This window comes from Eretmochelys imbricata, chromosome 1, assembly GCF_965152235.1.
Source record: "Eretmochelys imbricata isolate rEreImb1 chromosome 1, rEreImb1.hap1, whole genome shotgun sequence".
Taxonomy (NCBI): Eukaryota; Metazoa; Chordata; order Testudines; family Cheloniidae; genus Eretmochelys; species Eretmochelys imbricata.
The window spans coordinates 982,939-1,009,019 of record NC_135572.1 but is presented as its reverse complement, the minus strand read 5'-3'; the positions used below and the strand labels follow the sequence as shown (position 1 = coordinate 1,009,019).

Below are 26,081 nucleotides of genomic sequence, written 5' to 3'. Positions count from 1 at the left end.
CATAAAAATGTTGGCATACTGTGGGGCCATGCGGGTACCCATAGCAGTGCCGCTGATTTGAAGAAATACATTGTCCCCAAATGTGAAATAGTTATGGGTAAGGACAAAGTCACAAAGTTCAGCCACCAGGTTAGCCGTGACATTATCGGAGATACTGTTCCTGACAGCTTGTAGTCCATCTTTGTGTGGAATATTGGTATAGAGGGCTTCTGCATCCATAGTGGCCAGGATGGTGTTTTCAGGAAGATCACCGATGGATTGTAGTTTCCTCAGGAAGTCAGTGGTGTCTCGAAGGTAGCTGGGAGTGCTGGTAGCGTAGGGCCTGAGGAGGGAGTCTACATAGCCAGACAATCCTGCTGTCAGGGTGCCAATGCCTGAGATGATGGGGTGTCCAGGATTTCCAGGTTTATGGATCTTGGGTAGTAGATAGAATATCCCAGGTTGGGGTTCCAGGGGCGTGTCTGTGCGGATTTGTTCTTGTGCTTTTTCTTGGAGTTTCTTGAGCAGATGGTGTAGTTTCTTTTGATAACCCTCACTGGGATCAGAGGGTAATGGCTTGTAGGAAGTCTCTACATAAAAGAGTAAATGGACACAAATCAGACGTCAAGAATTATAACAGTCAAAAACCAGTCAGAGAACACTTCAATCTCTTTGGTTACTCGATTACAGACCTAAAAGTGGCAATTCTTCAACAAAAAAACTTCAAAAACAGACTGCAACGAGAGACTGCTGAATTGGAATTAATTTGCAAACTGAATACAATTAACTTAGGCTTGAATAAAGACTGGGAGCGGATGTGTCATTACACAAAGTTAAATTATTTCCCCATGTTTATTCCCGCTCCTCGCCCCCCACTGTTCCTCAGATGTTTCTTGTCAACTGCTGGAAATAGCCCACCTTGATTATTACTACAAAAGGTTCCCCCCCCCCCGACACGCTCCCCTGCTGCTAATAGCTCACCTTACCTGATCACTCTCGTTACAGTGTGTATGGTAACACCCATTGTTTCATGTTCTCTGTGTATAAATCTCCCCACTGTATCTTAAGTATACAGTAGGGCACGTAGTGGCTCATATTAACATTGTCTCTCCATCCAGGCTTTTGTAGTGCAAACATCACCCTGGGCCCTGGGAACGCCTCAGAGTTGAACACCTTCTCCCTTACTCCATGTCAGATTCCAACACAACCGACTTCACCAACCCCTCCACCTTCATCCTGCTGGGCATTCCTGGCCTAGAGGCGGCCCATATCTGGATCTCCATCCCCTTCTCCACCATGTACATCATAGCCGTCTTGGGAAACTTCATCATCCTGTTCATCGTCAAGACAGAACCAAGCCTCCATGGGCCCATGTACTATTTCCTCTGCATGCTGGCCGTCACCGACCTGGGCCTGTCTACATCCACCCTGCCCAAAATGCTGAGCATCTTCTGGTTCAATTCCAGGGAGATCGATTTCAGTTCCTGCCTAACCCAGATGTACTTCATTCACTCCTTCCTCGTGATGGAGTCTGGGATCTTCGTGGCCATGGCATATGATCGCTACGTGGCCATCTGCCATCCCCTGAGACATTCCACCATCCTGACAAACCTCATGGTGGCCAAGATTGGACTGGCCGTGGTGCTCCGTGGCAGCATGGTCGTACTGCCCTACCCCTTCCTGGCAAGGCAGTGGCCATATTGCAGAACCAACATCATCCCCCACTCGTACTGCGAGCACATAGCCGTGGTGAAGCTGGCCTGTGACGACACCCGCGTCAGTAGTTACTACGGACTCTTTGTAGTACTCTGTGTGAGGGGTCTGGATATGATTTTTATCGCTGTGTCCTATATCCAGATTCTCAGGGCCATCTTCAGCCTCCCCACGAAGGACGCCCGGCTCAAGGCTTTGGGGACCTGCAGCTCCCACCTCTGTGCCATCTTAACCTTTTACATCCCAGTTCTCTTCTCCTCCCTCACACACCGGTTTGGCCAAAATGTGCCCCTGCATTTCCATATTCTCGTTGCCAACATGTACCTCCTGGTGCCCCCCACGCTCAACCCCATCATCTACGGGGTGAGGACCAAACAGATCCAGGGCAGGCTACTCCGGCTCTTCACTCATAAAGGGATTTCAAGTTTTTTCCTGGTGCTCTGGCTCTCAGACTGAGCTCTGTGCAGAGCTGGCTGGTGACTTGGTTCTGTGCTCTCATCCCTGAATCACTTACTGGGCGGTCAGAGAGACATTAGACCAGGGGTGGGCAAACTTTTGGCAAGAGGGCCCCATTGGGCTTGCAAAACTGTATGGACGGCCGGGTAGGGAAGGCTGTGCCCCCCCCAACAGCCTGGCCCCGTTCCCTATTCGCCCCCTCCCACTTCCTAACCCCTGACTGCCCCCTCAGAACCCCCCACCCATCCACCCCCCCCGCTCCTTGCCCCTCACCGCCCCCTCCCAGGACCCCCCGCCCCTAACTGCCGCTCTGGGACCCCACCCCCTATCCAATCCCCCCTGCTCCCTCTCCCCTGACTTTCCTGAACCCCTATCCACACCCTATCCTCTGACTGGCCCCCCAGGACTCCCACGCCTATCCAACCCCCCTGTTCCCCATCCCCTGACAGCGCCTCCCAGAACCTCCACCCCATCCAACTGCCCCCTCTCTCCTGACTGCCCCCAGGACCTCCCGCCCCTTATCCAACACCCCCCGCCCCCCCGCATTAGACCCTTTCCTGACCTTACTGTGCTGCGTCAGTGCGACAAACTGGGGAGTCGGGCGGTGTAGAACTCATTGGTTTGCCACCCTTCTAATTCCTGATCACTGGACCTCTGCAAATATAAGAACATAAGAATGGCCAGACTGGGTCAGATCAAGGATCCATCTAGCCCAGTGTCCTGTCTTCCGACAGTGGCCAGTGCCAGGTGCCCCAGAGGGAATGAAGAGAACAGGCAACCATCAGGAGATCCATCCCCCGTCACCCATTTCCAGCTGCTGGCAAACAGACACCATCCCTTCCCATCTTGGCCATTGATGGACCTTCACAACATGCTCTGGCAAGGAGTTCCACAGATTGGCTGTGTGTTGTGTGAAGAAATACTTCCTTTTCTTTGTTTTAAACTCTTGCCGATTAATTTCATTTGGTGACCCCTAGTTCTTGTGTTATGTGAAGAAGTAAATACCATTTCCTCATTTCCTTTCTCCACACCAGTCATGATTTTATAGACTTCTCTCATATCCCCCCTTAGTCACCTCTTTTCCAAGCTGAAAAGTCCCAGTCTTATTAAACTCTCCTCATATGAAACCTGTTCCATCCCCCTAATGATTTTATTGCCCTTTTTTGAACCTTTTCCAATGCCAATAAATCTTTTTTGAGATGGGGCGACCACATTTGCGCACAGTATTCAAGATGTGGGTGTACCAGGGATTTCTAGAGAGTCAATCTGATATTTTCCGCCTTATTTTCTCTCCCTTTCCTTGTACTCAGTGATTCCCAATAGTCTGTTCGCTTCTTTGACGGCCGCTGCCCATTGAGTGGATGTTTTCAGAGAACTAACCACCATGACCCTTGGATCCCTGCCTTTTATCCCGCTTCTCCCCCCAAGGCCATGCCCCTGGTACACATCTTCCCTCAAGGCCACAGCCCCTGCTCCACCTCCTGCCTCTTTGCCCCACTCCCTTTCCGCCTCTTGCCCCAAATGCCCACTGCTGCTGCTCGCTCTTTTTCTCCCCTCCCCGTCACTCGCTGGGTCACCTCCACCTCCCCGCCCCGCAGTTGGGCTCCATCTGCTCCGGGGCTGGGACGGGAGCTGCTGCAGCCTGGCAAGGAGCCTGCAGTGAGTGCAGCGAGGATGCTGCGCTGGAGTCGACAGGCCAGTCGGGATCGGTGCGGGAAGCCAGAAAGCTGTATAAAAGCAGCTGAGGGGTGGGAGAAGGGCTGTGTGGCAGGCAGACGAGGTTGTGCATCACACAGCTTGTGAGCCCTGAAGCTCAGCTACAAGGTCCTGAGGGCAGAGACCATTGTGTGGCCCATTTCCTTAGCTTTCAGCTCCCTTGTGTTCCTCCCAGCTGGGGGCCTGTAGAAGGCAGGGTCCCTGCAAAGGGGATGGGCTGGGAGCCCTTTGGCATGAGCCAGGCCTCGGGAGCAGGGCAAGGGATCAGCTTTGAAGCTGGGAGGACAAGAGCTGAGAGAGGCAGAAGGATCAGCCCCGCATTAGCTGGGAAGACGGGATGCTGGGCCGAGGTGGGGTGGCTTCGAGAGCTCACAGGGCAGGAGATAAACTGCCCACCTGACATTAGCCGGCTATTTACACATGTATACGGACACCTTATCTGGAACTGCAGGGGACGCATTGCCCAGGGGCTGAAGCTGGACAGGGAAGCTGAGTCTAACGTCTCCTCTACATGACGCTTTTGATCACTACATTTAGAAGCTCTGTTGCTAGGCTGCTAGGCAGCGTTATCCCCGTGTCATGGATGGACTGAGTCCTGCAGAGGTAAAGTGATTCACCCAAGGACACCCAAGGAGTCGGTGGCAGAGCTGAGAAGAGGAACTGGGAGTCCCGACACCGCCGCACCCCCAGCACCACTGCTCTGGCCATGAACTGGCATTGCTCCCCTGCGCTGTATTAGACACACTCAGGCTATTTGTGTCTCGTGATCAGTGGAGCTGCAGTCCTTAAACGGGATGAATTCATTAAAGAAACTGTGGCCACAAAGCAGGTTTCCACACAGCTCAGTTTTCAGTCCCCTCTTGCTTGTTTACCAGGGACGGCACGTCGCCTGGAACGCTGCACAGCGCGTACAGCCCAACCGTGTGCTGCAACGAACCAAGGCCGTGCCGTGTGCAGCTCATTACGGCCCTTGGCTAGCAGAACACGAACCTGGTAAATAGTCACCTTCCCTCCCAGCTCACTGGTCTCTGCTGATGCTTCATCTCCAATTAAATAACTTGGGCCAAATACTCCAGTGATGTCAGTGGGTGACAGTGGGCTATATTCTTGGCTCAAGACACTTCCTTTCATGCTGCCTCCGTTTCCCCATCTGTAAGAGGGGGATACCTCCGGGGAGTAGTGAGCAAGACTCTGTGAAGCACCTGTCAGCGGTGTCCATGTGTCACCGTGCCTCAGTGGGACACAGCCGAGCTTACCAAATACAGAACAAACTGCTGAGAAATGGGGCAGACTCAGCCCAGACGGCTGGTGGTTCTATCCTTAGATTATACCAAACCAGGAACAAACGCAAACATCTGTCTCACCACACTGGTTAACTAGAAGCCAAAAATGCAGTGTCCTGACGCATCCCAGCCCTTGGCTCACCACCCGGACTCTGGACCCCACGGTGAGTACTCAGTGACAATCTATTTCACCACCTATAGCGTCCTAATCTCAAGAGACACTCAAGGTTAAATAGGAAAAGAAAAGAAGAAGAGTTACAAATGGTTAAAAGATCAGATACATCCAAGTGGTTTTTCAGTGTTCAGAGGTGACTTTCATCGCAGTGATGGAACGCACTGCGAGCTTGCAAAAGCCTCTCTAGAAATTACACAAGCAGGCTGGGGTCACCAGACCTTGTTCAGAGCTTCCTTGTTGGAAAGCCAGTGCAGAGAAGATGAGATGAGTCCAGGGTCACATGAGCGTATCCCAGGTCCTTACATGCTCTGATGACTCACAGGATCAGCCATTTCCCATATTCTTGCAGAGGCGCCTTTCTTCTGTGGCCCTTTGTGATCACTAAGTGTCCTCGAAGGGCCACCAACGTACCGCCTTAGCCACCTGAGGGGTGCTACCCAGGAACACAACACATAGAATCATAGAACTGGAAGGGACCTCCAGAGGTCATCTAGTCCAGTCCCCTGCCCTCATGGCAGGACCAGCACCACCTAGACCAGCCCTGACAGGTGTGTGTCCAACCTGTTCTTGAAAACCTCCAGCGATGGAGATTCCACAACCTCCCTGGGCAATTTGTTCCAGGGCTTAGCCACCCTGACAGCTAGGAAGTCTTTCCTAATCTCCAGCCTACACCTCCCTTGCTGCAATTTAAGCCCATGGCTTCTCGTCCTGGCCGCAGAGGTGAAGGTGTAAGATACCCGTAGATTGTCAGTAATGACTTCAGACACAAAGCTGATACATGCATAGAAACAGGATAATCATACTTGGCAAAAATGGCCGTATTCAGTCCTACAGCACCACACCAGGGTCCACTCCCAGGACGCTGCTACAGCTGCTCGCCTCCGAAGGAAGGGGCGTTGCCCGGGTTCGAGCAGGGCAAGCAGCTGGGGCACTGGAGCCACTGGAGGACGGGTAGAGAGCAGATAAAAACCTGTTTTGCCCCAGGGAGCCTGCTCCTTGTACAAAGAGAAGAGGGGAAAGTTTTTGAAAGTGAGAGGTGAGTGTCCAGGAACTTGGCTTTTTCCTCCAAGCGTTGCCAGCCAGCCCCCCCCTGGCTTTGACCAACCGTAACTTGTGCTTGACTAAAGCATCGTCCAGAAAGGCGGCCAGGGCTAGATCCACAAACGCAATTCGGCGCTGCTGCCTTTCTCAAACCCGGCTCATCCGCTGCCGGACCCTGCAGGAGCCTCGGTTTCTCCAGCGAGGTGGAAGGATCAGGCCCTTTTCCTGCATGCAGAGCAGAGAGACCGTGCCAGGGAGGGGCCCTGGGACAGACGTCATCCAACAGCTCTGGCCCTTGTCGCCAGTGGCAATGTTACAGTATCTGATGATCCTAGACGGACCTAAGGCAGAACGGGGCAGCTCCTGGGGACCCCTGGGGGCCAGTCGTACCTGGGGTAGCTCCTGGGAATCCCCTGGGACCAGGCCATACCTGGGGTACGACGGGGTCAGTCATGGGGATCTCCGGGGCCTGGACGTACTGAAAGGATCAGACCCTTTTCCTGTAGCCGTAGGATACGGCCTCTAGCTATGTTGTAAGGCCTAAAAGCCTACGGCCTTTGTCTGCAGCCACATTGAAAGGTGAACACGGCGCCCCTGTTGGGCTGAGACAGGAGAATTTGTTCAGTCTCATTCCAGTGTTTAAAAACCCAGGTGCTCTACACCAGACAAATACCCCCAGTGAGCCAGGTGAGCAGGCAGAGAGTTCAGCTATTGCAATCAGGCTCCTTCTTCCAGCCATTCCTCTGCATCCCACCCAACGAACAGCCCCGGCCAGAGTGGGAGTCCATCTCCCTCTTGGCATGCCAGAGAGACCATGGTTGCAGTAAAGAAGTCAGGACTCCTGGGTTCTCTCTGTCATCCCGCTACTCAATCTCTGTGAGACCTTGGCTAAGTCACCTCTCCCCATGCCGCAGTTTACCTATTTGTACACTGAGGATACGTTCACAGGACTTTCCTTTGCTAGGCGCTTTCAAGATCCTTCAGTGAAAGGTGCTGCACAGTCTGATGATCGTTACTGATGAGAATGACTGATCTCTGGTCCCTTAGCGACAGCCCCGTGTGTCTGCAGAGAATGCTTGTGTCTCCCCTCAGCCATCTGTCTCCAGATCTGTCTGTCTACTCTCTACCCCTCCACCCTGCGCATTTACAGGGTATCAGACCCCATGGAGACACAGGTCTTATCCCCAGTTGTCTTCCTAATCAAGTATAATTTTTAAATATACACAAATGCACAGAGCAGCCAATTCCTCTGTGACTCAGCACAGAGCCCCAGAGTTCTCACTTCCCTTTGGGAAGGTCCCTTAATTATTGTTTCCTCATAAAACTGGATAAATAGCGCAGAAGCGCAGCCAGGGAAGAGAGACTTTGGCTAGCGTGTCTCAAGTCACTGGCCTGTTTACACTCAGATGCCACGTCTCCGCCAGAAGCTGAGCGAACCCCCCGGGGTTGCACAGAGCTGTGTTATAAACGGTGTGCACCCCTGTGTCGGCCCTCGGCATGGGACGCTGCTGCAGATGCTGGGGTGAGAGCGGTGTGGGGCACGGCTACCGGAGGGGGATTCCCAGGGAAGACACTTCCCTCTCAGGATTCACAGGTACCATCTCCTGCTGGGGAGCTCACCTGCTCGACAGACCCAATGCAACGTGGGCGTGATGGGTCAGAGAATAGGTCTGGGGTCCTTTCCGCTCTGCACAGCCCGTAAAAAAGGCAGTTGTAGGGCGCTTGTCTCCTTCACCTTTGCTCTGCACTGCAGCATGTCCCGAACATAGCTCTGTTCCCACAAGCGCCGTGACAACCGCCCGCGGAATTGGAATGCCGATGTGAAACACGACCTCATACATGGAATCATACCCCAATACATGTTTAATACTTGCCACTTTATTAGTCTTTATTTTGTATATTACATTCTATAAAATACCACTGCACTGCCCCTCGGTACAAGGAGCATGAGCGAAGAGTTCAGGAAAAGCCCAGAGATATCAGGCTACAGAGAGTTCATACAATCTAAGGGGAGTGAATAGGGTTAAAACATCTCCTCAAAGTGCAGTGGCAATCAAGCAAACAAACAGAATGTTGGGAATCATAAAGAAAGGGAGAGATAATAAGACAGAAAATATCATGTTGCCTCTATATTAATCCCTGGTAGGCCCACACCTTGAATGCGGTGTGCAGAAAGGTACGGAGAAGGGCAACGGAAACGATTAGGGGTATGGGACAGCTTCATATGAGGAGAGATTAATAAGACTGGGACTTTTCAGCTTGGAAAAGAGACAACTAAGGGGGGATATGACAGAGGTCTCTCAAATCCTGAGAGGTATGGAGAAAGTAAACAAGGAAATGTTATTTATGCCTTCTTAGAACATACGAACTAGGGGTCACCCAATAGAATTAGTCAGAAGCAGATTTAAAACAAACAAAAGGAAGTATTTCCTCACAGTCAACCTGTGGAACTCTTTGCCACAGGATGTTGTGAAGGCCAAAACTATAACATGAATCCAATAAGAACTAGATAACTTCATGGGGGATAGGTCAATCAATAGCTATTATCCAGGATTGGCAGGGACGGTGTCCCTAGCCTCTGTTTGCCAGAAACTGGGAGTGGGTGACACGGGATGGATCACTTGGTAATTCCCTGTTCTGTTCATTCCCTCTGGGGCACCTGTCATTGGCCACTGTCGGGAGACAGGACACTGGGTTAGATGGACCATTGGTCTGACCCAGTAGGGCCATTCTGATGTTCTCATTGATACCCCAGATGTATCTGCCCCCACAACTCCCGCTGTAACGCACTAGACCCCACTCCCCTCCCAGAGCTGAGATAGAACCCAGGAGTCCTGATGAGGTCTCTCTCTCTGCAGAGTAGTAACAAAGTAAGAATATACATGAATATTTTAAACCTAACCAGTGTCCATTAAGTGACTTGGCACAAGATGTCTGAACATGTTAGTATCAGAGCTGAGTGGGCCTAATATTTATTTAAGTTTCTTTCTTTTACATCAGAATTAGATACAGTGCTCCCGTCAGCTAATTGCTAAGTTATCTGCCAACAAACTAGAGTTTTCAAGACCTTAAGTACCCCTTGGAATCCTGGTTAAAGTTGCCACCCCCAACAAAATCTGAAAATGCTCCCTTGTAGCTGTGGTGAGGGGAGGGAGGTGGAAATGTTCCAGCAAGTGACAGGGGGAGGGGAATAGAGGAGCAAGCGACAGAGGCAGGGCCTTGGGGGAAAGAGGCAAAGCAGGATCGGGACCTTGGCAGAAGAGGTGGGGCAAGGGGTGGATACATAGACCTATTCCCCAGTTTGTCACACTGACACAGCACAGTAAGGTCAGGAAAGCATTTACTGTCTTTTCGACTGTACGGCAAGTGATTCAGGGAAGAGGGCCCAGCACCATGTCACCTGCCATCTCTGCAGGAAGCTGGGTTTGAGAGCCAGAGCACCAGGAGAAAACTTTAGGTTCCTTTAGGAGTAAGTAGCCGGAGCAACCTGTCCCGGATCTGTTTGGTCCTCACCCCGTAGATGATGGGGTGCAGCATGGGGGGCATTAGAAGGTACGCATTGGCCATGAGAACATGGAAATGTACCGCCACATTGTTACCAAACCGGTGCATGAAGGAGGAGAAGAGAGCTGGGATGTAAGAGGTTAAAATGACAAATAGGTGGGAGCTGCAGGTCCCAAAAGTCTTGAGCCGGGCATCCTTTGTGGGGAGACTGAAGATGGCCCTGAGAATCTGGATATACGACACAGCAATAAAAAACACATCCAGACCCGTCACCAAGAATGCCACAGAGAGGCTGTAGTAATTACTGATGTGGGTGTCGGCACAGGCCAGCTTCACCACAGCCATGTGCTCACAGTACGTGTTGGGGATGATGGTGGTTCTGCAATATGGCCACTGTCTTGTCAGAAAGGGATAGGGCAGTATGAGCATGCCGCCACGCAGCACCACGGCCAGGCCAATCTTGCCCACCACAGAGTTTGTCAGGATGGTGGAATGTCTCAGGGGATGGCAGATGGCCACATAGCGATCCAAAGCCATGGCCACTAGGATCCCAGAGTCCATCACTAAGAAGCAGTGAATGAAGTACATCTGGGTGAGGCAGGCACTGAAATCGATCTCCCTGGAATTGAACCGGAAGATGCTCAGCGTTTTGGGCAGGGTGGATGTAGACAGGACCAGGTCGCTGACAGCCAGCATGCAGAGGAAATAGTACATGGGCCCATGGAGGCTCGGCTCCGTCTTCACAATGACCAGGATGGTGAAGTTCCCCATGATGGCTATGGCGTACATGGTGCAGAAGGGGATGGAGATCCAGACGTGGTCCATCTCCAGGCCAGGAATGCCCAGCAGGATGAAGGTGGAGGGGTTGGTGAAGTCGGTTGTGTTGGAATCAGACATGGAGTAGGGGAGAAGGTGTCCAACTCTGAGGCAGAACGGTGTCTCCTGCATGTACCGTACGTTCCCCCAACTCCCTGTGTGTGCCCAGGCTCTTGGGTGATGGTCGCAGGACAAATGCCTGGGTGGAGAGACAGTGTTAGTTTGAGACACTACATGCACTACTAGGGGCTGTTCTCATGGGAGAAGCAGATCGGTCGCTCTTCACACACTGAAAAATGACATTTGCATTAGTCAGATAAATGAATTATGAACCACTGGCCCTACTAATGCCAATTCCATGGTTGATGGTGCTCCATGCATCAATAATTCTACATGCCCTGTTGTGGGAACCCTTAATAGGCACCAGCAGGAAACATGAGAGTGGATACTGGTTATCCATCATTGTTCCTTAATGCAATGAAAGCCAGGCTACAGAGTCCATGCTGTAGGGGGTCCCCATTCAACCGGTTACTCAAAATCTGAGAGTATAAAAAAACCCCAAACCTTTGCCAAGACATGTGCCAGGGAGAAACATCCCAACTCGGACACACCTCAGGGAAAAGACCTGGGCATCAATGAAAGCAGGTCAACAAAACACCTGCTCATTCGCAGTAGTGGCCAAATCAAAGACAATGTTCGGATGCCTAAGAAATGGGATGGAGAATAACCTGCTCTGGATTTGTGCTCAGTTTTGGTCACCCAGTCTCTAAGAAGGATACTGCATTATAAAGGAGATTTCCAAGACAGGCTCTGAGAATGGGGAAGGCTCCCATATGCGGACAAACTGAAAAGTTTGACAGGTTTCAGAGTAACAGCCGTGTTAGTCTGTATTCGCAAAAAGAAAAGGAGTACTTGTGGCACCTTAGAAGTTTGAGACTGTTTAGTTTAGAGAAGAGACAAAGAAGGGGGCAGATGATAGAGGAGAGGAGAAGAATAGAACTGATTACATTCAACTGGAAAAAAACAGAGAACAGTTCCCAACCAGTAATACCGATAGACAGTGCTTCAAAAGCACTAATTCCCCAAAGCTGAGGAAAATTATCAAGAAAACTGATTGGGAGGAAAATATTAGACAGAAAAGCGGGAATGAAGCTCAGGAGTCCTTTAAGAAGAGTTTGTTGAATAGCTAAAAAGTCATGATTCCACAGTCTAGGAAGTGGAGAACTTTGGCTAAAAACCCTTTTCAATGGCAAAGTGAAGGCAGCATTTATGTGGGGAAAAGCAACAGATACAAATGGGAAAAAAGGGAATATAGCTATCAGGCAATACAAATGGGAAGTTATGAAAATTGATAAGGAACGTTAAAGACATCAGGGGAAACTCCATGCTTGGCGGGACTAAGGATAACAAAAAGGGGGTTATTAAGTATATTAAAAACAAAAGAAATCCTAGGAAAGGTTTAAGCCAATTCCTAGAGGGAGAAAGGAAACTTCTTAATGTTGCAGAAAATATAGATGTGTTGAAGAAATAGGTTTGTTCTGCACTGGGAAAGAGGCAGTAGGAGGTACTCCTATCACATGAGGAGATGGAATAGTCTCCAGCCCATTAGCAGCCAAGGAGGATGTTTAACAGCCTCCACAGTAGAACCGTAGAGTTACGAACACCAGAGTTACAAACTGACCGATCGCCCACACACCTCATTCGGGAGTAGAAGTACACGATCTGTCAGCAGCAGAGCCAAAACAAAAGGGCACATACAGGACAGTTCTGTGTTAAATGAAAAGTATTAAAAAAAAAAAAGGGGGAAATTTAAAAAAAAAAAAGATTTGACAAGGTCAGGAAACACTGGAAAAGCTGGTCTGGGATTAGTTTAAAAAAAGTCGAGGAATATAATTAATGCCCGTCACCAACATGGTTTATGGAAATCAGGTCTTGTCAAATAAAACCGATTTCATCCTTCAAGGAGAGTGCAGGTTTGGCTGATCAAGGGAACTGCATAGATGCAATTAACTTCAATTTCTCTGAGACATTGGATTCAGCGTGGAAAACACTCATATGAAAAATGAAAGTCTGCAATACCAGTAGAGCACCTGTAAAGTGGATTAAAACTGGCGTTGTCCTTGGGGTGAACGGGGGTGGTTTTAGCAGGGTTCTAAGCCTGATGCTATTGAATATTTTCATCACTGATCTGGAAGGAAATAGAAAATCGCTGCAGAAAAACTTTGCAGACAACCCAAAGGTTGGCAGAGTGGTTCCACTGAGGAGGCCAGGGCAGGTACACCGGCTGATCTGGAACATTTGATGAGCTGGGCCCACACAAACAAACTGTTTTAATACAAAAAGAAAAGGAGGACTTGTGGCACTGATGAAGTGGGCTGCAGCTCACGAAAGCTTATGCTTAGATAAATGCGTTAGTCTCTAAGGTGCCACAAGTCCTCCTGTTCTTTTTGCGGATGCAGACTAACACGGCTGCTACTCTGAAACCTGTTTTAATACAGTCACATGAAAAGTTATTCCCTCAGAACAGGCAATGCAGGCCCGACCCACAGACTAGGGCACCGTATTATGGACGCAGGGACCCTGTAACGAGGCTGGTTCTAGCGGGACCCAGCTGAGACAAATTGTTTAAAGCAGGGCAGTTACAGCCCAAGGCTGGGGTTTCTGTGCACACCAAGGCAAACCCAACCAGCCAAACAGAGAAGACTTTGGTTTTACCCTACTGGCTAACCACAAGTCACACAAGCCATTCCCTTAGACACTCCAGTTTCCCAGTATCACCACCAGGGCCACTCGTTATGGGGACAGATGGTTATGAAAACCAATACCCCAGTAAAAGGAAAAAGGTTCTCTCGATCCCAAAGGACCAAGCCTCAGACCCAGGTCAATATACAAATCAGATCTTACCCACAAATCATGCTGTTGCCAATCCTTTCTAATCTAACATCTAAAGGTTTATTCATAAAAGGGAAAAGATAGAGATGAGAGCTAGAATGGGTGAAATAGAATCAATGACAGACAGTAACGGCCAAGTTCTTGGTTCAGGCTTGTTGCAGTGATGGAATAAACTGCAGGTTCAAATCCCGTCTCTGGAGAACATCCCCAGCTGGGATGGGTCTTTCAGTCCTTGGTTCAAAGCTTCCATTTGTAGCCAAGTCCCTCCAGAGGCCAGAAGCAGGACTGAAGACAAGATGGAGGAGCTGCAGCAGCTTTTTACAGTCTCTTGCCATGTGGTCTCTCTTTCTTTGTCCCAAGGACAAGCTGCCCATCCCATGGCCTGGAAACACCTCAGAGTTCTGTCCCTAGGCAGGTCCGTGCACACCTGACTGAGTCCCCAGGCGTGCTGCCTTCCCTCAGTGGGTCAGTTGTGTCACTGATGGTCCTTAATGGGCCTGTCATAAATATAAAGGGAAGGTTAAACCCCTTTAAAATCCCTCCTGGCCAGAGGAAAAATCCTCTCACCTGTAAAGGGTTAAGAAGCTAAAGGTAACCTCACTGGCACCTGACCAGGGGTTTTAGTTGGGGGCTGGACACTACAGTGCTAATAAACAATGGTCACATAAACACCACCCTATACCGGAAACCTACTGACCGCTATTCCTACCTGCATGCCTCCAGCTTTCACCCTGACCACACCACACGATCCATCGTCTACAGCCAAGCTCTGCGATACAACCGCATTTGCTCCAACCCCTCAGACAGAGACAAACACCTACAAGATCTCTGTCAAGCTTTCTTACAACTACAGTACCCACCTGCGGAAGTAAAGAAACAGATTGATAGAGCCAGAAGAGTTCCCAGAAGTCACCTACTACAGGACAGGCCTAACAAAGAAAATAACAGAACGCCACTAGCCGTCACCTTCAGCCCCCAACTAAAACCCCTCCAACGCATTATTAAGGATCTACAACCTATCCTAAAGGATGACCCAACACTCTCACAAATCTTGGGAGACAGGCCAGTCCTTGCCTACAGACAGCCCCGCAACCTGAAGCAAATACTCACCAACAACCACATACCACACAACAGAACCACTAACCCAGGAACTTATCCTTGCAACAAAGCCCGTTGCCAATTGTGCCCACATATCTATTCAGGGGACACCATCACAGGGCCTAATAACATCAGCCACACTATCAGAGGCTCGTTCACCTGCACATCCACCAATGTGATTTATGCCATCATGTGCCAGCAATGCCCCTCTGCCATGTACATTGGTCAAACTGGACAGTCTCTATGTAAAAGAATAAATGGACACAAATCAGATGTCAAGAATTATAACATTCATAAACCAGTCGGAGAACACTTCAATCTCTCTGGTCACGCAATCACAGACATGAAGGTCGCTATCTTAAAACAAAAAAACTTCAAATCCAGACTCCAGCGAGAAACTGCTGAATTGGAATTCATTTGCAAATTGGATACTATTAATTTAGGCTTAAATAGAGACTGGGAGTGGCTAAGTCATTATGCAAGGTAGCCTATTTCCTCTTGTTTTTTCCTACCCCCCCCCCCAGATGTTCTGGTTTAACTTGGATTTAAACTTGGAGAGTGGTCAGTTTGGACGAGCTATTACCCGCAGGAGAGTGAGTCTGTGTATGTATGGGGGTGGGTTTTTGGAGGGGGGTGAGGGAGTGAGAGAACCTGGATTTGTGCAGGAAATGGCCTAACTTCATTATCATGCACATTGTGTAAAGAGTTGTCACTTTGGATGGGCTATCACCAGCAGGAGAGTGAATTTGTGTGGGGGGGTGGAGGGTGAGAAAACCTGGATTTGTGCTGGAAATGGCCTAACCTGACGATTACTTTAGATAAGCTATTACCAGCAGGACAGTGGGGTGGGAGGAGGTATTGTTTCATATTCTCTGTGTATATATAAAGTCTGCTGCAGTTTCCACAGTATGCATCTGATGAAGTGAGCTGTAGCTCACGAAAGCTCATGCTCAAATAAATTGGTTAGTCTCTAAGGTGCCACAAGTACTCCTTTTCTTTTTGCGAATACAGACTAACACGCCTGTTACTCTGAAACTTAGAACTTTTAGTAAGTAATCTAGCTAGGTATGTGTTAGATTATGATTTCTTTAAATGGCTGAGAAAATAACTGTGCTGAATAGAATAACTATTCCTGTCTGTGTATCTTTTTTGTAACTTAAGGTTTGGCTAGAGGGATTCTCTATGTTTGAATCTAATTACCCTGTAAGGTATCTACCATCCTGATTTTACAGAGGGGATTCCTTTACTTCTATTAAAAGTCTTCTTGTAAGAAAACGGAATGCTTTTTCATTGTTCTAAGATCCAAGGGTTTGGGTCTGTGGTCACCTATGCAAATTGGTGAGGATTTTTACCAAACCTTCCCCAGGAAGTGGGGTGCAAGGGTTGGGAGGATTTTGGGGGGAAAGACATGTCCAAACTACGTTTTCCCAATAAACCCAGTTAAAGTTTGGTGGTGGCAGTGGAAATCCAGGGTCAAAGGATAAAATTAATTTGTACCTTGGGGAAGTTTTAACCTAAACTGGTAAAAGTAAGCTTAGGAGGTTTTCATGCAGGTCCCCACATCTGTACCCTAGAGTTCAGAGTGGGGGAGGAACCTTGACAGGGCCATCCAGTAGGCTGGGCAGAGCTGACACCAACTTGTCTGGGGTGTCCTCCGGAAGCATAGCACAAGTTTGAACTATAGACAGTATAGAACCAATATTCATAACTTCAACTACAAAAAAGATACGTGCAAACAGACAGCATCATCCTAACCAGCAAACCGTCACCTTGTCTTAGACACCTCATTTGACCCCCTTTATACAACATTTAGTGCCACTGTAGGACTTAGGTTGCAACAATGATCTCTACGGTCCCAGTTCAAGTCAATAACATCACACCCCCAATGCAAAATTGATGCAGGAAGGGATGACACAAACATCACTGACTGCATCCCTAGAGCTTCCCTCCTTGGTTCTGTCTTACTACAGCAAGTATTGGTGTATAACAGAAATGGTTTACCAAAGTCATGTTCAATAACATGACTGAATCTCTTTACAAGGTAAAACTTGATTAGAACAATAGTGGATTGGATCTGCTCTTGCAGCACGGTTCCTGTATGTCTCCTGTGATTTTGCCAAGAGCTGAAGAAAACAGCTATTTTATCTGTACAAGCTCTGGCCAATGTGTGGAACCCAATTAACATCACGTCAATGTAGATGTTAATGTTGTCCATAGTATAGGAATCTTGGCCCTTAGCCATGCAAGCAATATGGTAGTATGCCTCAGTTTCCCTTTTCACACAGCACATCAGATTTGGAATGTCTTTTCCCCTGTGAAAAGTTTCAATACTGTTTACAGGCATTAACTGTGAAACATCCGTATAACAAGGCCTCTTAACACAAAGTGAGTTCTCATGTAATCCTTTTAACATGTTCAAGGGATTTTCCAAAAGATTGGGCACATTGTACATTTTTACAGTTTTTGGTAATAGCAACACATTACTCACAAAAATTACCATTAGCAATAACAACAAATTCATTGCAAATGTCCGTTTACAGTCATTTCATGCCACCCCTTTGGCTTAATACCATTGAGGTTTGGGCCTTTTAGGGTCAGCCTGTGGCTTCCCTTTGCAAAATTAAGGTCTCTTTTTCCTCCTTTTCCTGAAGGATCAAACCCTGATTTCTCTCACTTAACAGAATTCACTGGCTGGTTGGGCATGCTCTCTGTGCTAACACCTATTAGCAAGTCCTTCTTCTCCCTGCCAGCCAAGTAATTTGCATTACCCCAGACAGGAGCCAGTTCACCAGTTTTCAGATCCTTAACTACTACCAGTTCCAAGGCTGGACTCTGTCTTAAAGAGAAACCGACCATTTTCACTAACAAGCTAGACTCAAAGTTCCATTGTCCTTCCCTTACCAACCTCTGCTTCCACCTGGAATCAGATGTTAAGTTCACTGAGAGACTACAAGTCATACCCAAAGTGTCTAGAGATGAGAGTAGACCTGCCATCCCCTGCATTCTCGAGAGATTAACTGCCCAGCTGTTCTGCTCTGCAGACTCAGCTACCCAGTCTTCCCTCCGAACCTGAGACACAGACCGTTCACTTACAGAACTAGCATGGAGACATTCCTCTCTCAACAACCTTGTCTCCCCAACAAGCTGGCCAAACACAGCCACTTGGTTATAGGACTATTTAACTTTCTTAACAGCTCTCACTCCATCTGAGACCTTCTCAAAGCTCTCCACACTGGATCCTTCAACAGGAAAGTCAGTGGATCCATTCAGAACCGAAAATTTCTGGCTGTTAGGAACTGAAACTTCCTTGATTAAATCAAAAAGAAAAGGAGTACTTGTGGCACCTTAGAGACTAACCAATTTATTTGAGCATAAGCTGTAGCTCACGAAAGCTTATGCTCAAATAAATTGGTTAGTCTCTAAGGTGCCACAAGTACTCCTTTTCTTTTTGCGAATACAGACTAACACGGCTGCTACTCTGAAACCTTGATTAAATCACTTTCACACCCTTCAGTTGCAGTAAACTGCTTGCAAAGACTCCATGAGGATTCCTTTCCCTAGGGCTTTTCTATGCAACAATTCACCCCTCACAGAAATTCTGCCCTTACCCTCTTCACCAAGGGCTTGCTCTAGAGGAACACTTTCCTGAGCAACAACAGACTCTTTCTGGGTCTCCCTTACATCCAGAGTCACCTCTGGCCCATCCGGCGGATTCCTACACAATCCCCTTTCAGGCAAACTTAGAGACTTCCTAGGTAAAAGGCTAGAAGCATTCTCCTTCCCTTTGCCACACACAAGTTCAGGAATCTTTTCCTTCTTGCTACAGGTTTCCACACCCTCAGTAGGTAACACAATCACATCACCTTCATGCTCTCCTTGTGCCCTGGCTAGGATCTCACTCTGATTAGACAGAGTTGCTACACCTTTTCCCAACAACACACTAGCAACAGGCAAAATACACGCACCAGAATTGTCTGGGCTCTGGGATTTTGCATAGACCCTAACTGGCTGTGACCTAGTTACAGGGCCATTCTCCCGAGCAGACACAAACTTAGGACCCTTCCCTTCCTGGGCTTTAGCTGAATCCAGAACCAGCTCTGAGACAACTGCACGACCCTCAACCATCACAGGCTGAAAGGCCCCTTCTGTCCGCTCCACAGACAAAGAAGAGCCGAACACACTTTATCCTTTCCCAGACACACAGCTTGGGATCTCATTCCCCTTGTCCCAGCACACAGGGCTGGTCACAGACAACTGCTTGGAGACTGGGGTAGCTCCCTCCATAGGCAAGTCAATACCCCTGACAGACACAGGCACGTTTCTTCCCTGTCACACTTCTCCACCCAGCTAACAGGTAAGGTCCAGGGACACTCATCTTCCACTCTCCTTGCCTTCCCATGCTCTGACTAGACACAGCCATCAGCTCACAAGGCTGCCTAGGCTCTTCCAGACTTTCCTTACCAAGCACCTTGCCACTCCCCACAGATAAACTTCTGCTCTTCTCACTACCTTGAGCTACTTCCAGCAAATCACAGTTACCCTTCTCGGGTTCACTTTTACAAGCTGTACTAGCCAACAATCCATCCCCCCTCAAAAAATCTACCCTTTCCTTTCTCAGTTAGGGCTTCAACCTGACCATCCACTTTAATCTGCTCCTGAGAAACATTGTCCTGACCAATGAGTTCTTTCTGTGCTTGATCTAATTCCAGATTCACTTCTGAGACATTAGACAGACCTTCAGAAACTTCATTCACAAACAAACAGCTACTTTCCAAAGATAAACTTTTGGAAAAACCCTCCACAAACACAACTTTGGGATTCATCCTCTCCTGTGCTTGGTTTGTGTTAACTTGACTGAACATAGCTTTAATGTCATTTCCAATCATAAGATCCTTAGGGACTGTGTTCTTCACTCCCACAACCATGGTGCCCTCAAATCCCTTCCATTTAAGGTGGATTTTAGCCAAAGGCACCCTGACAAAATACTCAGATAGGGCTACCACAGTTACACTTTCATCTCGCCACTAACCTTCCTCCCTGACAAGACTTGCTTTAACCAGAGTAATATCTGCTGCGGGGTCCCTCCATGCCGTACACCTCACTCCATTCACTTCTGCCCTGCTAATAAACTCTGCAGTATTTTCCCCATATTTAGCTTTAATATGAGTTTTAAGGTCAAATTCTTCAGAGACCACAGAAACAGCATTTGCACAGGGGGCCCCTGCGCTGGGCTCTGTGTGGCTTGCCTGTGAGTTCAGAATAACAGGATTAGCACTTGCCATGGCATTTGGGGTTGCTGGTTTTGGGTCGCCCTTCAGGGTTGGGCAATCTGGTCTCCTGTGGCCCAGCACACCACAGTGATAGCATTCAACCTGTTTATTCTTGAGGTGACAGTTCCTACCCTCTGGGCCCCCATGAGCTCCTTTATAAGAGTCAGGGCCAGGTTTACTTTTAAATCCTTCCCTCCTCTTGAACTGCGGAGAACGGTGATGAATTTCCCCCTGGGGTTTATACCCTTCCCGAGCCCTGTTTTGAGTATGGGCATCTGCAATCTCTGCAGCCCATAGGACTGACTCAGTCCCTATCACACACAGCGGCTCTCACCTGGTCAGGCACGATGTCTAAGAACTGTTCCAATGTTAAGGAGTACTTGTGGCACCTTAGAGACTAACCAATTTATTTGAGCATAAGCTTTCGTGTAGCTCTCGAAAGCTTATGCTCAAATAAATTGGTTAGTCTCTAAGGTGCCACAAGTACTCCTTTTCTTTTTGCGAATACAGACTAACACGCCTGTTACTCTGAAACCTGTTCCAATGTTATTAACTCCAGCAGTTTTTCAAAACTCCCATGCGCCTTTGCTCCCCCAACCCACTTTTTAACAAAACCCATCAGCTTATGAGCACATTCTACAACAGTACAATCATTGGACATTTTAAACTTTCTAAACTTAACTCTGTAAGAATCAGGAGTAACCTTGAACCGCCTCAACACAGAATCTTTAAACCGCTCATAATCCAAAGCTTCTTGTTCCCCAAATTCATTAAATACCTCCCTGGCTTTCCCCGTCGGCCTGGTCAGCAGGACAGGCATTCGCTGACCATCAGGGAATGGTACAGATTGCAGAGGCGTTCAAAGGTAGACAAAAACTCCTCTATGTCCTCAGTAGTGTTGGAGAGGATGGTAAATGGGACACATCCTCTCCCAGTTCTTCACGTGGCGGTGGGGAAGTGGAGTACCAGGTGGCGATGACTTTCTCCGCTCTTCCATGACTTGGAGCTGAAGTCTGGCCATCTCCTGTTCCATCTTGTGAGTTTCCTATTGCCCCTGTCGAGCATTCTCCTCAGCCGCCAGCAGCTCCAGACGCCCCTTAGGAGCCTTTTCTTCTCTCTCAGCCACTTCCCTTTCGAACTCAGCATGCTTTTGCTTTTCCAGCAATCGAAGATCTGCTAGATTCCGTTCATGCTCAAGTTGCAGTTTATTTGTTGCCTCTTGCACTCTAATTTTTTTTGCAGCTTCTGTAGCCTCAGGTAAGGGCTGTGCTCCTGCCTCCTGATCACTGGCCACTAACAGATTTCTCAACTCTTGATTTGTAGCTTTCTTCCAAAGGTGATCCCCTTTTCTGAACACAGATCTTCCAGGGCTTTTTTGCAAAGGCCCTCATATGCTCTTCGCTCACCCATTGAAACTGCTCTTTAACCAACCAAACTCTCACTACTAAAATTCAAATTTGGATAGCGTGGGGTTCTGACCCAAAGTTTAATTGACCTGGTTCTGTGGATCCAAGCACGACTATGCCACTGTAACGAGGCTGCTTCTGGTGGGAGCCAACTGAGAGTGCCAACTAAGAACAAATTGTTTAAAGCAGGGCAGTTACAGCCCAAGGCTGGGGTTTCTGTGCACACCAAGGCAAACCAAACCAGCCAGACAGAGCGGACTTTGGTCTCACCCCACTGGCTAACCACAAGTCACACAAGCAATTCCCTTAGACACTCCAGTTTCCCAGTATCACCACCAGGGCCCCCTCGTTATGGGGACAGATGGTGCTGAAAACCAATACCCCAGTAAACAGGTTCTCTCGATCCCAAAGGACCAAGCCCCAGACCCAGGTCAATATACAACTCAGATCTTACCCACAAGTCACGCTGTTGCCAATCCTTTCGAATCTAAAATCTAAAGGTTTATTCATAAAAGGAAAAAGATAGAGATGAGAGCTAGAATGGGTGAAATGGAATCAATGACAGACAGTAACTGCAAAGTTCTTGGTTCAGGCTTGTAGCAGTGGTGGAATAAACTGCAGGTTCAAATCCAGTCTCTGGAGAACATCCCCAGCTGGGATGGGTCTTTCAGTCCTTGGTTCAAAGCTTCAGTGTAGCCAAGTCCCTCCAGAGGTAAGAAGCAGGATTAAAGACAAGATGGAGGAGCTGCAGCAGGTTTTTACATTCTCTTGCCATGTGTCCTCTTTCTTTGTCCCAAAGACAAGCTGCCCATCCCCTGGCCTGGAAACACCTCAGAGTTCTGTCCATAGGCAGGTCCCTGCACACCTGGCTGAGTCACAAGGCGTGTCTGCCTTCTCTCAATGGGTCACTTGTGTCGCTGATGGTCCTTAATGGGCCATCCAGCAGGCTGGGCAGAGCTGACACCAACTTGTCTGCGGTGTCACCCAGAAGCGTAGCACAAGTTTGAACTATAGACAGTACAGAGCCAATGTTCATAACTTCAACTACAAAAATGTTACATGCAAACAGACAGCATCATCCTAACCAGCAAACCATCACCTTGTCTTAGACACCTCATTTGACCCCCTTCATACAAGATTTAGTGCCACTATAGGACTTTGGTTGCAACAATGATCTATACAGTCCCAGTTCAAGTCAATAATGTCACAGACCCTGAAAAGTTTCAGAGTAACAGCCGTGTTAGTCTGTATTCGCAAAAAGAAAAGGAGTACTTGTGGCACCTTAGAGACTAACCAATTTATTTGAGCATGAGCTTTCGTGAGCTACAGCTCACTTCATCAGCTCAAATAAATTGGTTAGTCTCTAAGGTGCCACAAAGACCCTGAAAAGGATTTAGGAGTCATTGTGGAAACCAACTCATCGTGAACTCCCAGTGTGATGCTGTGGCCAAAAGGGCTGATGTGATCCTCGGATGCTGCCAAGGTTCCTTCCCCACTCTGAACTCTAGGGTATAGATGTGAGGACCCGCATGAAAGACCCCCCTGGACTTATTCTTACCAGCTTAGGTTAAAACTTCCCCAAGGTACAAACTTTTCCTTGGCCTTGAACCCTATGTGCCACCACCAAGCATTTAAACAAAGAACAGGGAAAGACCTCACTTGGAGACGTCTTCCCCCAGAATATCCCCCCAAGCCCTACACCAGGCTTGATAAGAATCCTCACCAATTGGTACAGGTGAACACAGACCCAAAACCCTTGGATCTTAAGAACAATGAAAAATCAATCTGGTTCTTAAAAGAAGAATTTTAATTAAAGAAAAGGTAAAAGAATCACCTCTGTAAAATCAGGATGGTAAATACCTTACAGGGTAATCAGATTCAGAACACAGAGAATCCCTCTAGGCAAAACCTTAGTTACAAAAAGACACAAAAACAGGAATATCCATTCCATTCAGCACAGCTTATTTTACCAGCCATTAAACAAAAGAAAATCGAACGCATTTCTAGCTCGATTACTTACTAACTTTACAGGAGTTGGAGGGCTTGCATCCTTGATCTGTTCCCTGCAAAAGCATCTCACAGACAGACAGACCTTTTCTTCCGCCCCCCGCCTCCCCGCCTCCAGCTTTGAAAGTATCTTGTCCCCTCATTGGCCATTTTGGGTCAGGTGCCAGTGGGGTTACCTTAGCTTCTTAACCCTTTACAGGTGAAAGGATTTTGCCTCTGGCCAGGAGGGATTTTATAGCACTGTATACAGAAAGGTGGTTACTCTTCCCTTTATATTTATCACAGATGCATAAACAGGGGAGTGGTGAGTTGGAGCAGGGGAAGGATTTTACCTCTGAACATGGCATTGGTGGAACCAACTGTGTCCACTTCTGGGGTCCACATTTCAAAAAGGATGTTGAAAAATTGGACACGGTGCAGAAAAGAGCCACAGAAATGATTGGAGGATGGAGAAAATGCCGGACAGTGAGAGACTTAAAGGGCATCATGTATTTAACTTATCAAAAAGATGATCAAGCGGAGGCTTTCATGGGGTGAAAGTCATTGGTAAAGTGGAGAAAGGCAGAGCAAGACCCAATGGCTGGAAGCTGAATCCAGATAAATTCCAGCTGGAAATAAGGGCCAAATATTTAGTACTGAGGGCGATTAAATGTTGGGATAAACTGCAAAGGGAAGTGGTGGCTTCTCCAACTCCCTATGTCTTCAGACTCAGACTCAATGCTTTCCTGGAAGATCTGCTTGAGGGCTTGTCTAGACTTAAAACACTACAGCCGTGCTGCCGTACTCCTTCAGTGCAGACACGACTTACACCGACTGCAGAGGTTCAACCATCTGCATAGGTAGCTGGAGTGGGGCAGCTGCCTCACTCCTGGAGAACAGGGGTTAAAAGCAGCCCTGGAGCAGGCTGTGGCTAGGATGAGCAGCTGAGGGAGTAGTTGACCACAGGTGTGGCCAGCTCAATTAGGGCCCAGCTGACCCTGATAAGGGGGCTGGGACAGGAGCTGAGGGGAGTCTCTCTCCAGCCCTGGAGGGAGAGGGCCCAGCTGCTGGAGAGCAAGATACTGGAGCAGTGCTGGGGAAAAGGGCAAGAGGAGCTGGGAAGCTCCAGCCTGGCAACTCCCCAGACGGAGGCCTTGTTCAAGGCCCAAAGAGGTACTGGGGCTGCAGAGGGGCAGCCCGGGGACAGGCAGCGGCAGCTGCTCCTAACCCCTTGCCAGTGATGAGTGGCCATCACAGACTGTGTCTGCCCCTGTGAGCGGGGGCTAGATGATGATTGGCAGTAGCCACTGAGGCAAGGTGGGTTGAGGGTTGGGGGTTCCCCTAGGAGGGGAGACTCAGTGTGGGGCAGAACCCCAGCATATGTGGGGGTACTGTGAAGGGCAGAATCCCAAGGTAAAGGGCACCGGGGTGCAGAAGGGACCCGGGGGCCTGAGGCAGGTGAGCCACTGGCCATTACTAGGTGCTCCGAGCTGGAATGGAGCTAATTTCCAGACGACCAGCAGGAGACACCGCACCGGTGAGTCTTTGCCCTGCTACAGTAGCCCACCTCCCCAAGAGCTGGTAACTAGGTCGACGGAAAAATTCACCTCATACTGTCTACACCGTGGTTAGGTAGATACAGCGACTTCTCTCCAGGGTGTGGATTTTTTTGCTATTGCAAAGGAAGAAAATGCTGTTGTGGGTCGCATTAACAAAGGCACAGCATGCAAGTCTCCGGAGATGATAATATTCCTCTACTCAGGGCTGGTTACGCCTCAGCTGGAGCATTGCGTCCAGTTTGGGTCACCAGTGTATAGGAAGGATGTAGAGAACCTGGAAAGGATCCAGAGGCGACAGACGAAGAAGATCCAAGGGATGGACTACAAACCAAATGAGCAAAGGCTGAAGGAACTATGTTTAGTTTGGAAAAGAGCAGATTGAGGAGGGACATGACGGCGGTCTTCAGATCCTTGAAAGGCTGCCATAGACAAGATGGACAAAAGTTGTTCTGTCTGACTACAGTTGGCGGGACAAGAGGCGATCGGTTCAAACTCCAGCAGAGCAGATTTAGATGAAATCTCAGGAAGAACTTTCCAACTGTAACAACAGGAGGACAGTGAAACAGACACCTTGGGAGGTTGTAGAAGCTCCTTCTCTAGGGGTTTTCCAAAGGAGGCTGGATAGTCATCTGTCTGGGATGGGTTAGACCCCACAAATCCTGCATCATGGCAGGGAGTTAGACTAGATGTCCCTTGTGCTCCCTTCTTACCCTGTGACTCTATAATTCTACAATCTAAAATCCAGCTCTCCTGCTGGTAATAGCTCACCTTAAGTGATCACTCTGGTTACAGTATGTATGGTAACACCCATTGTTTCATGTTCTCTGTGTATATAAATCTCCCCACTGTATTTTCCACTGCATGCATCTGATGAAGTGAGCTGTAGCTCATGAAAGCTTATGCTCAAATAAATTTGTTAGTCTCTAAGGTGCCCCCAGTCCTCCTTTTCTTTTTACGAATACAGACTAACATGGCTGCGGCTCTAAAATCCTAGTGTGGACCAGGCCTTAGTCAGACACAAGTTATTGAGCTCCACATAGGGGTAACTGGGTAAAATTTCATGGCCTGTGTTATACAGGTGGTCAGACAGGATGATCTAATCCTGCCTTCTGACATTCAACCCTATGACTCAATTGATAAAGAAAAGATAAAGATCAGACATTTATATTTACTCTGTCTCACAACAC

At 48.4% G+C, this 26,081-nt stretch overlaps 2 protein-coding genes across 2 annotated transcripts; one reads left to right on the top strand and one right to left on the bottom strand.

Annotated features, from left to right (window-relative positions):
• Positions 1–1,167: 1,167 nt before the first annotated feature.
• On the top strand, positions 1,168–2,148 carry LOC144259009 (olfactory receptor 52E4-like). The gene has a single exon (XM_077807171.1). The coding sequence runs from the start codon at positions 1,168–1,170 to the stop codon at positions 2,146–2,148; it is 981 nt and encodes a 326-aa protein (XP_077663297.1).
• A 7,668-nt stretch (positions 2,149–9,816) lies between these two features.
• LOC144277440 (olfactory receptor 52K2-like) lies at positions 9,817–10,914 on the bottom strand. Its single transcript, XM_077838189.1, has one exon. The coding sequence runs from the start codon at positions 10,813–10,815 to the stop codon at positions 9,817–9,819; it is 999 nt and encodes a 332-aa protein (XP_077694315.1). The 5' UTR covers positions 10,816–10,914.
• Between the last annotated feature and the right edge of the window lie 15,167 nt (positions 10,915–26,081).

Bases quoted from the DNA above. Each gene is read 5' to 3' on its own strand.
- LOC144259009 (XM_077807171.1), top strand. From the start codon at position 1,168: ATGTCAGATTCCAACACAACCGACTTCACCAACCCCTCCACCTTCATC.
- LOC144277440 (XM_077838189.1), bottom strand. From the start codon at position 10,815: ATGCAGGAGACACCGTTCTGCCTCAGAGTTGGACACCTTCTCCCCTAC.